We start from the raw sequence: 15,761 nt of genomic DNA on the forward strand, positions 1-15,761 counted from the left end.
CACAGGACGCTCCACTCTGTAGTCCGTAATGCTGAACTTAAATGAAAAGGCGGTCAATGTGCCCGGGAATGGACAGACAGTCCTCCTGGGATAGCTCGGCATAGCTCTCCTGCAGGTACCGCTCCAGCATGCGCACGAGGTTCAACGGCAGGGCGATCTTGTTTGGTCCCCCGTGGTAACACACGTTCCCACGCCATGAGTCCATCAGGTAGTCGGGGATCAGTGCGCGGCACAGCATGGCGGCATACGGCCCAGGCCTCTGCATGCTTTCACGCAGCATCCTTCCCCTCTCGGTCTCCGAGATCCTCATGAGTGTTATGTCACACATGACGCCCTGCTTTAAATTAGGGAGGGGAATGTTAGTATTGGGACTGCTTTACAGCCACGCGGTGGAGGCCTCACAGGGGCAGCATACAGGGATCTTTCCCGGGGACAGCCGCGAGGTGGTGGGACAGGGGCAGAGCTCATGCTTCCCTGATTGCTGCCAGCAGAGAGTGGCCTTGCATTCAGTGCGAAAGGAGCCCAGTGCTACTATTACATGCTTAAGCTGCCACAAGTCTACGGCTTACCATGTTTTCCTGCAGCAGAAGTAGAGGTGTCCTGCAACGCTTCTCTGATCGCAACTGCAGGACCCCAGACACATAAGGCGAGGGCCGAAAATTCGACCTTGTCCTGAGTGCGCATGTGAAAGGTGCAGTGCATGGTGTTGTTCACAGAGAAAGACTATGCTCTTTGTTAGCAACTTCATTTATCTGTCTCAGGAATTTACTCCCTTTTTCCCATTCCCACAGACACATCTGCGACTGTCTCCCAACCCAGCCTGGCATCACACTCCCAGAGGCTAGCGCAGATTAGAAGAAGGAAGAGAAAAACTCGTGAAGACATGTTTTATGAACTTATGGAGTGCTCACGAGAGCAGGCAGCCCAGACGACACAGTGGAGGGAGAACTTGTCACAAATGCACAGAGCAGTCATGGAACGGGAGGAGAGGTGGCGCCAGGAGGACCAGCAGGCTACTCAAACCCTGCTTGGACTAATGAGGGAGCAAACGGAGACGCTCCGGCGCCTAGTGGATGTTCTGCAAGACCGGAGGCAGGAGGACAGAGCACTGCTGCTGTCTATCTCTAACCGCCCTCCCCCGCCACCAAGTCCCACACCCCCCTCACCAAAAGTACAAAGAAGGAGGGGCGGCAAGGGCCGTTAAAACTGTCAGTCGGCCACTGCACACTGCTGCAGCAATGGAAGGCTCTCGTTCCAAAGTTTGAAAAGTCCTTTCCTACCCATCTCACAGTAGCCCATGTCCAAGTTTCCTCCCCCCCCCCCCTTTTCATGTGCGGTTCATAATAAAACATCTGTTTCTGTTAAGTACTGTTTCCGAGAGTGTCTTTTGGAGGGGATTCTGTCTGAAGGGGGGGAAGGGGTTTGTTACTTGGACAGGACAGTCACCTGTAGCAGGCTACAGAGGCGGGGGCAGGTTCAGCATCAGGACACATACACAGCACAGTCACCAGTTACCCTGGTCAGTCTGGGAGGCGGTTTTCTTGTTCTGGGGTGCGAGGGGGTTGATCTGTGACTTTGTGTCGGGGGAGGGCAGTTAGAGATCCTATGCCGCGGTCCTTATCCTGGATCACAGAGCCACGCAGCAGGGGATCTGTTACCCTCCGCCCCCTGCCAGAAAGTCACTTGGCCGACACATACATCCAGTCCCACCCAGGACTGCTGGCAGGCTGCGTTGAAACAACCAATCCAGCACTGCGGAGCCTGTCATTCCCGGACTTTAGAAGCATCATTTGCATCAAAACACTAAGCCCGCCCCCCGCCACAGTCTGCGTCCCCGGTTTAAAACATTCCCGCGAAAACAGTAAAAAAGAGAACCTTGTTCATTAACAGAACAGAACAGATTTTATTTGTTGGGAAGGTGGGGAAGGGGGTATGTAACTTGGAAGGATAGTCAACAGTAACTGGGTAAAGAAACGGGGGCAGGTTCAGCATCTGTCTCCACAAAGTAAAAAGTCACTGGAGACCCTGTTCAGTCAGGAACCTGGCTTTCAAAGCCTCCCTGATGCACAGCGCGTCCCGCTGTGATCTTCTAATCGCCCTGCTGTCTGGCTGGACGTAATCAGAAGCCAGGCTATTTGCCTCAAGCTCCCACCCCGCCATAAAGGTCTCCCCCTTGCTCTCACACAAATTGTGGAGCACACAGCAAGCAGCTATCACAATCGGGATATTGGTCTCGCTGAGATCACAGCGAGTGAGTAGGCTTCTCCATCTCCCCTTGAGACGGCCAAAAGCACACTCCACCACCATTCTGCACTTGCTGAGCCGGTAGTTGAATAGTTCTTTCCCTGAGTCCAGTGCGCCAGTGTAGGGCTTCATGAGCCAGGGCATTAGCGGGTATGCAGGGTCCCCAAGGATCACGATAGGCATTTCAACATCCCCAATGGTTACTTTGTGGTCCGGGAAGTAAAGACCTTCCTGCAGCCGTCTACACAGACCAGAGTTCCTGAACACCCTAGCGTCATGAACCTTGCCAGGCCATCCAACGTAGATATTGGTAAAACGTCCCCGATGGTCCACCAGTGCTTGCAGCACCATGGAAAAGTAGCCCTTCCGGTTGATGTACTGGCTAGCCTGGTGGTCCGGTGCCAGGATAGGGATGTGAGTCCCATCTATAGCCCCACCGCAGTTTGGGAATCCCATCTCGGCAAAGCCATCTCTGATGAGCTCCACGTTTCCCAGGGTCACTACCTTAGATAGCAGTAGCTTGACGATTGCCCTGGCTACTTGCATAACAGCAACCCCCACGGTAGACTTGCCCACGCCAAACTGGTTAGCGACGGACCGGTAGCTGTCTGGCGTTGCGAGCTTCCAGAGGGCTATGGCCACTCGCTTCTGGACAGTCAGGGCTGCCCGCATCCGGGTGTCCTTTCGCTTCAGGGAAGGGGACAGCAACTCTCACAGTTCGAGGAAAGTCCCCTTCCGCATGCGAAAGTTGCGCAGCCACTGGGATTCATCCCAGACCTGCAGCACTATGTGGTCCCACCATTCCGTGCTGGTTTCACGGGCCCAGAATCGCCGTTCAACAGTATCAACAAGACCCAGTGACAGCGAGATGTCCTGGGCGCTGGGTCTCATGTTCTCAGAGAGGTCGGAGCTAGTGTCCGACTTCATGCCGTCACGGTAGTGCCGTAGCCTCCTCTCATGATTGATCTGCAGCTGCCTCTGGTACAGGTGGAGGAGAAGCTGCGAGGCGTTGAGAACTGCCACAACTGCAGCGATGGTCGCAGCGGGATCCATGCTCGCACTGCTGTGGCGTTTGCGCTGTCAGTAATCAGAAAAGCGCGCGAACTGATTTCCCGCCGGCGCTTTCAGGGAGGGAGGGAGGGAGGGCTTGAGTGACGGACGGATGACGACAGGCGCCCAAAAGCACCCTCGACACATTTTTTTACCCAGAAGGCATTTGGGGCTCGACTCAGAATTCCAATGGGCAGGGGGGACTGCGGGAACTGTGGGATAGCTGCCCACAGTGCACCGCTTCCAATGTCGACGCTTGCCCCGTTAGTGTGGACTCACAAAGTCTCACAAAGTCGAATTACTGTCCTTAGTGTGGACACACACGTTCGACTTAGTAATATCGATTCCACATAGTCGAATTAACTAAAATCGAAGTACTCTCGTAGTGTAGACAAGGCCTTAGTGTAAAGCCCATTTACAGCTATCATAGATGGGCTTGGAATTCTGAACACTCTTACTGAAGAGATTTTGAGCTGCATGGCAGTAATGTCAGCGTAGTTCTTCAACATTTCTAATGCAGCCCAGCCAAGTACTTGATATTACAGTGGAAAGTGAAGAATTTAATATATAGTGCACCAGCCAAACGTGGGACTGCTGGGTCCCATTTATATCAGGCTCTCTCCCATTGAGTTAATGAAGAGAACTTGAAATCGAGCAGAAGACCAAACAAAAATAATGGAGTCTTTCACTGTAGCATGGGGTTCTGGGACAAGAACTGCAATGAGCGAGCAAATATAAAGCAGTATGTCAGTGACAGTGAGGATTTTGTCCTGGCTTAGAGCCTCAGTCTTTTGTCAGTTTTGTCCCATGAATCAAAATGGATTAGAGCTTAAGTGTGCAATAGGCTTTATTATTATTTTTTAAAGTGGGAAAACCTAAAATAACACTATGGTGGCTATTTCACTGCCCCTTCTTAGCACCACGCTTCCATATGCATATGTTCACTCATGGTGGTTATCTTGTCACCTTCTGTAGCAATGAAGACCTTCTTGTAATACTCAGAAACTCCCTCATAGCCTTTAGCAAATGAGCCTTCTAAAGTGCCATGCTGTGTTATCTATTTCAATATTCTATTTCATACCTATCACACTATATATTCCAAAAGTTAAAATAGTCAAATACAAATAGTTGGTCACCAACTAGACCATGCTTTCCGTTGACTGTTAGGTGGGTAACCCTCACAGACATTAAAAATCTAGGTTGTACAGATACATCTTCGCCTAAAAGCTGCTGAATTCAGACTGACTCATCCCTGGAGGGAACAAATTCTAGAGATGAGGGCTCTTCATGGAGAACACTTTGTTGCCCAACCTGGAGGTGCATTCCAGCCGTTTTCTAGTCTCTCTTCATGTAGAATATGAATAACACTCCAGATCCTCAGCTGCATAGTTAAGACCTTATCACTCATTTCTATTTAAGACAGCATCCAATTTACATGTCATCTTCAAGCTTAAAGTAAACACCTTAGTTTCTAACACCTTAAAGAAAAGTTGTTGTATACATGTCTCACTGATACAAAATTGCAGTACTTTTCTCATAGCCTCTTCCAAGAAAATCTAAGCTTGGTTTTATGTTTTTTGGGTGAGGTCGGGGGGGAGAGAAAAGAAGAGTTTGGATTTTTTTTTGTCTCATCAGCAGGTATCTGTTCATCTTATTCCACATATTGTCTTGTTGGAGTGACTGACTGCATAAGAGACCTATATCCAGAATTAGATAATTACTCATAACTGGGTATGGAAAAAGTTGGGGGCGGACTAGGGGAGTAGTGATAGGTAATTTCATTGCAGCTGTCTGGCCCTCTTGTAATTCTGTGAGCCTTATTTTGGGTTATCTCAATGGTCCTTGGCCAGATATAAAATAGCTTTATGAAATACCACTGACTTTTTCATCACTCCCATCGTGTTCTGTCCTTGTATTGCTGTGGTAGTCATGCAGCTGACTGTTTGAAGGTGTATGGGGAACACCTGTGTCTTTGGAAAAGCCCTGCGCTTGTCTTCACAAATATGCTTCTTTTCCTTTATTGAAATAATATAAATATTTAAACTCATTAAGAATCAGATTGGAGAATATCAAGACCTGTGTAGTCAACCTCAAAACAATATCAGCTTGTGGGAATCAGAGGGTTCCTCTTAGGTCTTTTGGAAACATTCACCATTTCACCATAATTTTTATGGCATAGCTGCTGCCAGGGAAGGGGAAAGGATTTCTTACATTTAAATGTTAAATTAAATGTTCTTCTTTGTACAGTATTTCCTATGAAATACTGTTAGCAGATTTATGATGACATTGTAATACAAATTATAAACTATAAAGGTGCAAACCACATCCAATTCCACATGACTCACTTGTCTCCTGGCTACTGCAAATGATTATTTTAAATTCCTAGAGCCACTTCTTATGGACTTACACAGTGGAACTATTCAATGTAATATAATATGTAGAATGAAATCAAATGATTTCACTAGCATTAATTTGTCACAGACTATAACTGTCAGTATTAACTCAACCGCAAATGCAGTCATAATGTAATTATATAGTATAGTGGCTTACTAAATACTTTCTCTACAAGAAGATTTCCTTAGGGATGAACTTAAAGAAACCTTAGTGGTGCAGAAATAGTACTGTATGCTTTGGGTCCTATCTCTCTCCAATAAATAATATTTTACTTTTATAAGCTTAATTGTTTTGAGTCTTCAGTTAATTTAAAATTTCAGGTGATAAGCTTCATGATGTGACCAAAACGGACAGCTTTTTGGGAAGCTGCTGTATTAGAAAAGAAATTAGTTCCTTTAAGTTAGTTTTAAAATGAGGTTTCCCATGCTTTGTACCCAGTACTAGTTTCTGTGGCATGAAGGTCTCTCTTGATATTAATGAATGACTGGGAATTGGGTTGATGGCGAGAATGGTTAGTCATGCCATACCCCTTAGGCTAAATTAATGTGTTCATTGCATCTTGTCACACTGAGCACCAAAATACATGCTTTAAATTCACAGGCAGATCTACTGTGAGTGTCCTTGTTGCAAGGCCATATATCAGAATGTCACCCAACTTCTCCAGCTTTGTCAAACAACCACTACAAAATAATGCCATATACAGAACAGCATGTTGGATGTTTGTGAAGCTGTGGAAAATTAATACTATTCCACAGAGGTTTTGGTTTTGCACATTTCTGCCCGAGGAAGCTAAAACGTTAGTTGGACAGGTTTGATTTTTAGAACAGAATTTGTATTTTTTGTTTGTTTTTTGGCAGTGTAAGTGAGGCTTTGTAACACTATATTTGACTAGTTTTGTAAATTGTGTATGTGTTGTAAAGTGTCTTCTGTGTGTCACTGAATGCTGTTACTTTGGTTTAGTGTTGATTTTGCTCTGGATGTTATGTGAAAACATGAATTGAGGATGCGACTTGAGGGAAGGCAGAGGTGAAGATTATTAAACTGCGCCAAAAAAAAAAGTGCTAACTGCCACTGTGTGCCTCAGTGGGACATAGCTGAGAATACCAGATTCAGGACAAACTGCTGAGAAATAGGACAAACTGCTGAGAATTTTTTTTTCCATGGGTGCTCCAGCCCAGAGCACCCACAGAGTCGGTGCCTATGATTGAGGCAGAAAGATTTTACGGGGAGGGAGGGCCATGTGCATCATGAAGCCTACCATAAATACAGAGAGCTTGGATAAGCATTTTGAGAGAGACCCTCAGTTGGTGTCAGTTGTTGTAGCTCCATTGACTTTCATGCAGCTTTGTTAGTTTATACCAGATTATGATCTGTCCCCTAACTTTTGATAAATATGAATATTTATCAGGCTGGAGAATGGAGGTGGAGGGGAATCCTGTGTATATTAATCCAGAGTTTTTGTACAGTTATTTGAAGACATACAGCTCATCATCTGCTCCTGCAGCTTGGAGGAGCATAAAGCACTGTGGGAGCATTACAAACACTCCTATCTGTAGGTCTACTGGCCTATACAAAGCCCACAGGGGGATTCTCAGGACATAGTGTAGTGCTTATATGTCCCTTCCCTTCCTCATCAATTTAGTGTCTGACCCCCTCACAGGCATTGAGGAATTATTTCCCTACCTCACCAGAATGCTGCAAGGATTATTACCCCAATTTTACTGCTGAGGAATTAAGGCACAGAGGATCTGATCCACAGCCCATTAACTCCCGTTGATTTCAGTGGGTGTTGGATTAGGCCTAAAGAGGTTATGACTTGCCCAAAGTCATGCATTAAGTGTGGCAGAGCTGGGGCTAAAACCCTGAGTCCTAGTCTAGTGCCTTAATCACACACACCACCATCCTTCCTCTTGCCTTTCCGCTGTTCTTGCCTGCATCTTTCTATCCCAGCTCACTAGAGAGTAAGATTCTAGTACATTTCACTATCCTGCCTCTCACAAGGATGAAGCCATCTAGAAATGTGGATTGGATGATGCACTATCTTCACCTATTATCACTTATTCAATGACATTTTAAAATCATAACCAAAAGAGAGAGTAGATATTTTTGCTGATGACTCAGACTTTGCAGTTGTACAAAGGTGGATCAACATTATTATCCCCGTTTTACATTTGGAGAAGCCGTGGCACTGAGTCGTTAAGTCACTGACTGAATTACAATCTTCTGTTAATGTCATAAACAGGACACCTGGATTCAGTTCCTAACTCCTTTATAGCAACTAGATAATGCTGCTTTCGTTATGAATTAACTTCTGCTGTTTAAAAGTTGTCAATAGGAAGTGGTAACTATCCAGTTGCTGCTGACACTATCTGACAAGCAGCATTGTTTCTGCGGCTTCATAAAATTAAGTTGCACCATATCTAGTTACTGTACCTTTAGCTGTTTTGTCACTTTAGATGCCACTGGAAACTTGAGCACTCATTAGCATTATGTGAGACTTTAACAAAATCTTTCTGCCAGTTCAGTTACTTCACTGACAGTAGTGTTAATGACTTAAAATATTCAGCAATGTAACGAGACAATGTTAGCTGAAATTGAAAATGCTGCACTTGCATTCCCGGGTGTTGTGCAAAGCCTTGTTTCAGCAGATATTGAGCTTAAGGCAGAGAAGCATTTTAATCCTTTTGTGGTGAATGGTGAAAACTGTATTAACCCATGAAATAAGCAAGGAAAAGGGCCCCAGGGAACAGGTAGAAGTGTCTTGTAAAGGAGGAAGGAAGGTGCTTTTAAATACCTATTAATTTAATAGAGCACCCATATGTTTTTAACTGAAATGGGAAGCCTTGTAAAACTTAACATACTTGTACATAAAACATTTCACTGTTTGATTGCTTTCAATTTATTCATTGCACAAGTCCCTGCCTCCTTTTACAATAACACTGCACTGCTTTATATATCACTGTGTGATGTGAGGAAAGAACTTTTCTTAATTAGTTGTGAAGATCCTGTTAACATGTAGTACCTGTAAAATGGAATTACTGTGGGAAATGTCATCTTGTCTGAATTTCTCCTTAAAAAATTGTTTACTCTGTCTCTTTATTTTTATATATAATAGTTATTAAAATCTGCATTGTACAGCTGTGATGTAGAACAGTTATTTGACTTCAGTTTCTCTTAGTTCTAAGCATTCACTTCAGTAACAGTATAAAAAAAACCCCCACCCAGGGCTGACCCTAGCTATTCTGAGGCCCTACGCAGCCCCCTCCGCCCCACGGGGGGGGGGGAGGGCAGGCTGGCTTGGGGGGGAGGGAGGAACCACCCCCCTGCACTCACTGGCGGCATGGCTGGGGCCGGGTTGCTGCACTTCCCGCCGCTGGTGAGTGCAGGCCCAGCCCTGCTGCAGTCCTCAGGGGAGTGGGGGCAGGGCTGGGGTGGGGGCTTTGGGGAAGGGGCAGGGCTGGGGCGGAGCAGGGGTGGGAAGAGGCGGGGCAGGGGCTGGAGCAGCACCTAGCTGTGCAGGGCACTAGGAAATTTGGTGCCCCAAATTTTCTTGTGCCCTACGCAGCTGCATACTTTGTGTATGGGTAGGGACGGCCCTGCCCCCACTAAATTTAAAGCTAATTTTAGTGCTTGTAGAGATGCCAGACTGCTAGCCCTAGATATTGAAGTTCTCCTTTTAGACATAGAAATTAGTGGTGGCAATGCAAGCTTCCCTACACCACCCTCCCAGCATGCCTCAGTGCTAATCTAAAGAGACTATGCATCAGGGTGAGAGGGAAGTTCTATTAATGAAACTACAAACAGTACCAGTTGTGATGGTGGACTTTAGGTTATGGACTGAGACCACCGACTCGTTGTGTATTGGCCTCTGAACTGTGTGTAGTAATGACTCTTGGCTACTACAGGTTTTGAATATGGCTTAGATGTGAATTTTTTTGTAGTCCTTACTGGTCCCTTGGTTTTGGGGAGGATGGAATTTCCCTTCCCCACACTGACCCCATAAAGCCCAAGTATCACTTCAAGAAAGTAGAGAGAATGACATTTGCTGTGATAAATCCCAGTGAAATCAGTGGTGTGACTCCTCTCATAAACAGGGCCTCAGGACTGGGATCCCAGTCATTATGGACAGCCCTAGTGCAAGGTAACAATGTTGAATAAGTATAAAAAATTAATATGTATAAAAATTAAATTGGGGGAAGATAACTCATTTTCTTATTATTCATTTTAGTAACGTTATTATCAGAAATAATGGACTTATGCATATTTCCATAGATTCCTCCACACTGTGGCTCTTCTTCCAATGTGAATGGTGTGCCTGAACTATTCCATTGCATAAGTCCTGAAGGTAAGCACTTAAACCACTGTTTGCTACTAACCTTCACAAAATCTTTGTTCACCTTTAAGTGACTTTGTTAGCTCGGTGATACTAGACAACTGCTAGCAATCCGTCAGATTTTAATCTTAGATCCTTGACGTACCTTACTAGGTACTTAATGTTGGATAAACCGTTACTGCACTTGCTATATCAAGTCTGTACTGTGAGAGAGATGAATTCAATTCTAAATAATATTGCCCTTTTACCAAATGGTAGCAGATTTTTAGACCTTACAGGTCAGTTTCCCATTGGAAGACAAATCAATGTCAGGCTATTATCACAGAATGTACCTACACCTTGTTTCCTTTAACAAAATGTCACAAAACGCACAAATCCCTCTTTCAGAACCATGAGCTGAAGCCACCACAGTCCTCTTACAAAGAGGCAGCTGTCTTGAGCCTCTTTCTCTTCTGAGTTCCCCTGGAATCTCACTGCTCAAAACATTGACTCAGCTCCCTGGAATTTACACCTGGGAAACCCTCTAACCCAAAGCTAGGTCACATGGTCTTGCAATGTGGCCTGGTCATTTACCCTTCTTTTATGCTGTTGTTATGCAACCAACACACAGGAATTTCGGAAAAGGTTTCACTGTCCAGAACATGCTTTAATCCACACAATCCCATTAACGACTGCCTGGATGCAGAGAGAGTTTCATCCTGAGTGCTTAACCTCAACAACTCATAACATGCATGCCATAGCAATGTCTTCATTAATACACTCCTCTTATAACTTGATTTAATATGTTACAAGCGGCAGCTCTGGTCTAAAATTTTTCTTTATGTATTGACTTCAGGACTGAGGCCCCCATTACAAGAAGATTTCTTTGTTTCTAAAGATCTGACCTGAGGTATTCAGCCTGCCAGCATTCAAGGTTTTTCACCCAGTCCATCTTTATAGCATTATACTAGTCCATATTTATAATCCTCTCCTTGCTCCCAAGCAACATTATCCCCAGCTGCAGCTTCACCAAGTCATTCTGGAAAAAGCTGTAGGATGCAAAATGAATTAAAAAAAACCTACTCTTCAGTCAAATCCCAATGGGCACTTTAGAGTGATACAGTCAGCCCATTCATGGAAATTATGAACATTGTGTCTATGGTGACCCCGCAAAAGTAAGGTGTTTGCAGTTGGACTGGAACTGTTGTCTTCCTCATGGTAGCCCATTTTGCTGCAAGTGGAGCCATCAGACCAGCCAGGCCCCCTATTCTAAACTTACCTTTTCAGTTCTGTAGGAGATCATCTTATGGATAAATCTCTGTGACCATTGTGGGAACGTTGTTAATCTTTTTGTTTTTCATTACAAAATAAATAATTGTTGAGAATAGGGAGGCTAGTCAAGCATTCGTGATCTTGTTCCTACAAAAATACTTGCAAATTGATGTCTCTTAATGTGTGTGAAAGAGTGGTTGTAGTCAGGGTGGGAGAGCAAGACAAGAAACTTAATAAAGAACAGGTTTTAAGGCCATGATCTTTTTTTTGTCCCTACTTTACTTGACGTCTATTTCCAATGTAGATAGAAGTGTTGCTATGATCTAAAACTAGTTCTTGTCTCCCTATAATAAAGCGATTAAGTTTTTAAAATGGGATTACACTATTATACTGTAGAATTAACTGGTTTTAAGGAAAGATACAATGTTATAAAAAAAAAAAGTAACATTAGCAGTTATAAAATTTATCTGTAGTTTGACACTATGACAAGAAATTTGGTACATAGAATTTCAGTGGCAAATTTTCTAGACGAATGGGACCTGACTAGCTCTTTAATGAAATAAATCAAAGACGATGAGATCCATAGGCAATATTGTCAGTAAAATGTAATGTCTCTTGAATGTTTTTGGTTTAATTGTAATACACAAGCAAAGTGTAATTGCAGTCTTCAATATTTGGTTGGATATGTTGTTGCACCTAAGGCCTGGTCCACACTAACCCCCCACTTCGGACTAAGGTACACAAATTCAGCTACGTTAATAACGTAGCTGAATTTGAAGTACCTTAGTCCGAACTTACCGCGGGTCCAGACGCGGCAGGCAGGCTCCCCCGTCGATGCCGCGTACTCCTCTCGCCGAGCTGGACTACCGGCGTCGACGGCGAGCACTTCCGGGATCGATCCCAGAAGATCGATTGCCTGCCGCCGAACCAGGAAGTAAGTGTAGACGTACCCTTACAGAAAGCCTTGCATAGGTGGTTTAGCCAAGAGACTTGTATGATAGCTGCTGTCTGTGCTAAGCAAGAAGGAGTCAAGAGTTGTTACATTTTTTATGATATAAGAAGGGCCTCAAACAACATAAAATATGTTTCATTAGTGATCTGAAATTTTCCTCATTAGTTAAATGCATGAATAACTGTCTTTTTTTCATTACCAAATTTTTACTGTTTTTCGTGAATTTGTAATTCCGTTCCTTTTTTTCCTTTTTTTGTGCTCAAGGAAAACGCCAATGAAAAATACATTTTAAAAAGATGGCCCTCTTAATAAAAAGCTAAATGTGTCAAGACATAGCTGGAGTTAAATATTTAACTAGAATTTCTGTCACCTTTGGGATTTGTCAACATAGAAATGACAATAATATATTAATGTTTTCCCTATATGTTAACAAGGACAAGAAGGTCACACAGCTCTGATTAAGCTTTACCAGTTCTTGTTGCTGTTTTGAAATAAAAACAAAGGGACAAATTGTATTGAACATAGTTTATTTTTACATTCCCATTTTGTATCTAGGAATATCTACACTATACTCTTGAACTCTGTGGGGATATGCCATATTGCTGATGTCTCTCTCCACCTTACATTATTGTCCTTGCTTTTTGTGCAGGTGTGAATGGAAACAAGTGCTCAGGGTCATCCACTATTCTTGAGAAATACAGAGTGGGAAAGGTGATTGGTGATGGCAATTTTGCTGTAGTAAAGGAGTGCGTAGAACGGTAAGCAAGGAAGTTGTTTAGCTATTTTTCAGTTCTATTTCTTTTATTCTGTTGATTTAATTAAACAGAATCCAGTGTGTATGTCTGAGACAGAGTGTGTATATACAGTATGTAGAAAATATACACACAGGTATACATAGTATAAATGTATGTCTATCAATAGTATGTATGACCAAACAAAAAAAATCACAAAAAGTCATGATCGTGCAAAAAAGAGAAATAAATATGGCTTATTCTTCTTCGAGTGATTGCTCATGTCCATTCAATTTAGGTGTGTTTGCTCACCACATGCACCGGTGCCAGAAGTTTTTCCCTCAGCAGTATTCATAGGGGACCGGCTCTGGCGCCCCCTGGAGTGGTGCGTGTATGCTGCGGCGTATAGGGCACCACCAGTCCCCTCCACTCTGTTCCTTCTTGCCACCAGTGACGGTGCATGGAACTCATGCTACTTCAGCTAGAACTGTTGCTTTTCCTTCGTTTGAACTCATTTGCCTCTTGCAGATATTACTGTGTATAGTTTCCCTCTAGTTTAGTTCAACCTATTTGTTAAGTTAGAGATTTAGTAGGTCCCTAAAGGGACTTCGCCTTAGGAGGGGAATGCCCCGGTCCAGGCTTTAAACACTGCTATCGCTGTAAAAGGCCCATGCCCATTAGCAATCCACATAATAGTTGTTTATGGTGCTTGGGTGAAGGTCACATTAGTGATAAGTGCAAAATCTGCAAGTCCTTCAAGCCCAGGACAAAGAAGGAGCATGACATTCATTTGAAGGCGCTTCTGATGGAGTCTGCCCTTACCCCGATGCTGGAGCAGCGCTCCGATTCAGCGCTGAGCACTGTGACCTTGGTGCACAGCGTCCTGCTGGTACCGTCTACGAGCTGGCACTGGTCTCCTTCCGTGGCTCCAGCCAAGAAGCCCAGGAAGATGGGGCAAGGAAGGTCTCCAGCTTCCCTCAAGGGAAAGGACAAGTCTGGGGTGGACCAAGGCCCTGTCTCTGGTGCCTCTTCACACCCTTGGGGATTCCGGGCCGCAGCTCAGGTCGAGCGGTGTAGCCCAGCCTGCTCCCCGCCAGATAGCGGTGGAGGTCCTCGTCAGCTCTGGGTGCCATCCACACCAGAGGCCCTCAAAGCGGCGCAAGACATTATGTCCCTCCCGGTGCCAGGGTAAGCCGGCATTGGGACCACCACAGTCTCCACCTTTCTGGCACCGCTCTCTGTCGCGGGGGATGTTCCACCAACGGTCGCCCTCTCGCAGCCAACACACTTCTGACAGTGATAGGCAGAAGTTTTGCAGCCCATTCCGGTCTCCGGACCTCGGATAAGGGCAGAGAGGCTCGAGGCACAGCTCATGGTGACTGGGCGCAGACCTTTGGAGGCACGGAATCTCCAAAGGAGTTTTGGCGTCGGTGCCCGGAATCTCCGTGGCACCAGTGCTGCTCCAGGGACAGGTCGAGGGGCCGACAGTGCCAATCCCCCAGGGTGGCGTCTCCACGTGCAGCTACATCTTCATGATGCCAAGCCCACTCTAGTTCCCGATCCTGCTCCACGTTCCGGTACCGCTCATTAAACGTGAGGCATAGATTGCTGGTCCAGGGCCGTCACGGATCTGCCAAGTGCCATTGGTCACTGAGGCCCTAAACAGGGCACTCGGCAAGGTCAGCCAGATCCAGCTCCAGGGGGGCAACCGGTACCGATCGGGACAGAGGCACCAATCAGCCTCGTCTTGGTCGCAGGGAAGCAACTCTGGCTCAGGTTCGGAGCAAGGTTCCATAGCGGCGGGACAAGCTCCGGCACCTAGGGTGCAGCCTACGTCGGCTGCATTGCAGCTGGGCCTGTGGCCTCAGACTCTGTGGCCAGCACAGTGGTACCCATAGAACCCATGGGGGTTCACTCAGCCCCCTCAGGCCACCTGCTCAGTGTCCAGAGCTTCAGAGAGACTGGCTACCTCCCCCACTCCAGCCCAAGAGGCCTCGACTGCAGGCACCCCGCAGGCACAGGAGGAAGTGGGTGAGCAAGCCACTGGACCGCCTATGGTTGCGGAGGACCCGTTGGAACCAGCTTCCTCCTCCTCATCACCAGACAAGGCCATAGTGGGGCTCCCTCCACCAGTGCCCCAGGATGATCCTAAGGCGCATCAGGAGCTGTTAAAGAGGGTTGCTGCCAACTTGGGCCTCCAGGTGGAGGAGTTAGAGGAACTCACAGATTCCCTCCTTAATGTTCTCTGCCCTGTGGCCCCAGCTAGGGTAGCTTTCCCCCTACATGAGGTGGTCACTAAAATTACAAATGCCCTCTGGCAAATCTCCTCCTCCTTGCCTCCGATCTCCAAGAGGGTGGAGCGCAAGTACTTTGTGCTATCTAAGGGCCATGAGTACCTTTATACCCACCCAGCTCCCAATTCCCTAGTGGTAAAGGCGGTCAACCATAGGGAGAGACAGGGTCAACCGGGGGCTACCCCTAAGAATAAAGACTCAAGGAGACTGGACTTGTTTGGGCATAAAGTTTATTCGTCCAGTCTACAGTTGCGGGTGGCCAACCATCAGGCCTTACTAGGCCTCTATGATTTTAATATGTGACGGGCCATAACCAAGCTCAAGAGCGCCCTTCCTGAGGCTTGTAGGAAGGCGTTCCAAGTGATCCTGGATGAGGGCTCAACTGCAGCCAGAGCAGCTCTCCAGGTGGCATTGGACACGGCGGACACCGCTGCCTGTACCAGGGCATCGGCCATCTTGTTGCGTAGGTGGCTGCTCCTCTCTGGTCTTTCCTCGGAGGCTCAGCAGTCAAT

General features: G+C 45.9%; 1 protein-coding gene across 1 annotated transcript in view; it reads left to right on the forward strand.

Annotated features, from left to right (window-relative positions):
• DCLK2 (doublecortin like kinase 2) overlaps positions 1-15,761 on the forward strand; it is a 136,265-nt gene that overhangs the window by 80,131 nt on the left and 40,373 nt on the right. Inside the window, exons 7-8 of the mRNA XM_065404874.1 lie at positions 9,961-10,033; positions 12,874-12,982. Coding sequence (XP_065260946.1) covers positions 9,961-10,033; positions 12,874-12,982 — 182 coding nt within the window. The remainder of the gene's footprint in view (positions 1-9,960; positions 10,034-12,873; positions 12,983-15,761) is intronic.

This window comes from Emys orbicularis, chromosome 5, assembly GCF_028017835.1.
Source record: "Emys orbicularis isolate rEmyOrb1 chromosome 5, rEmyOrb1.hap1, whole genome shotgun sequence".
NCBI classification, from domain to species: domain Eukaryota; kingdom Metazoa; phylum Chordata; order Testudines; family Emydidae; genus Emys; species Emys orbicularis.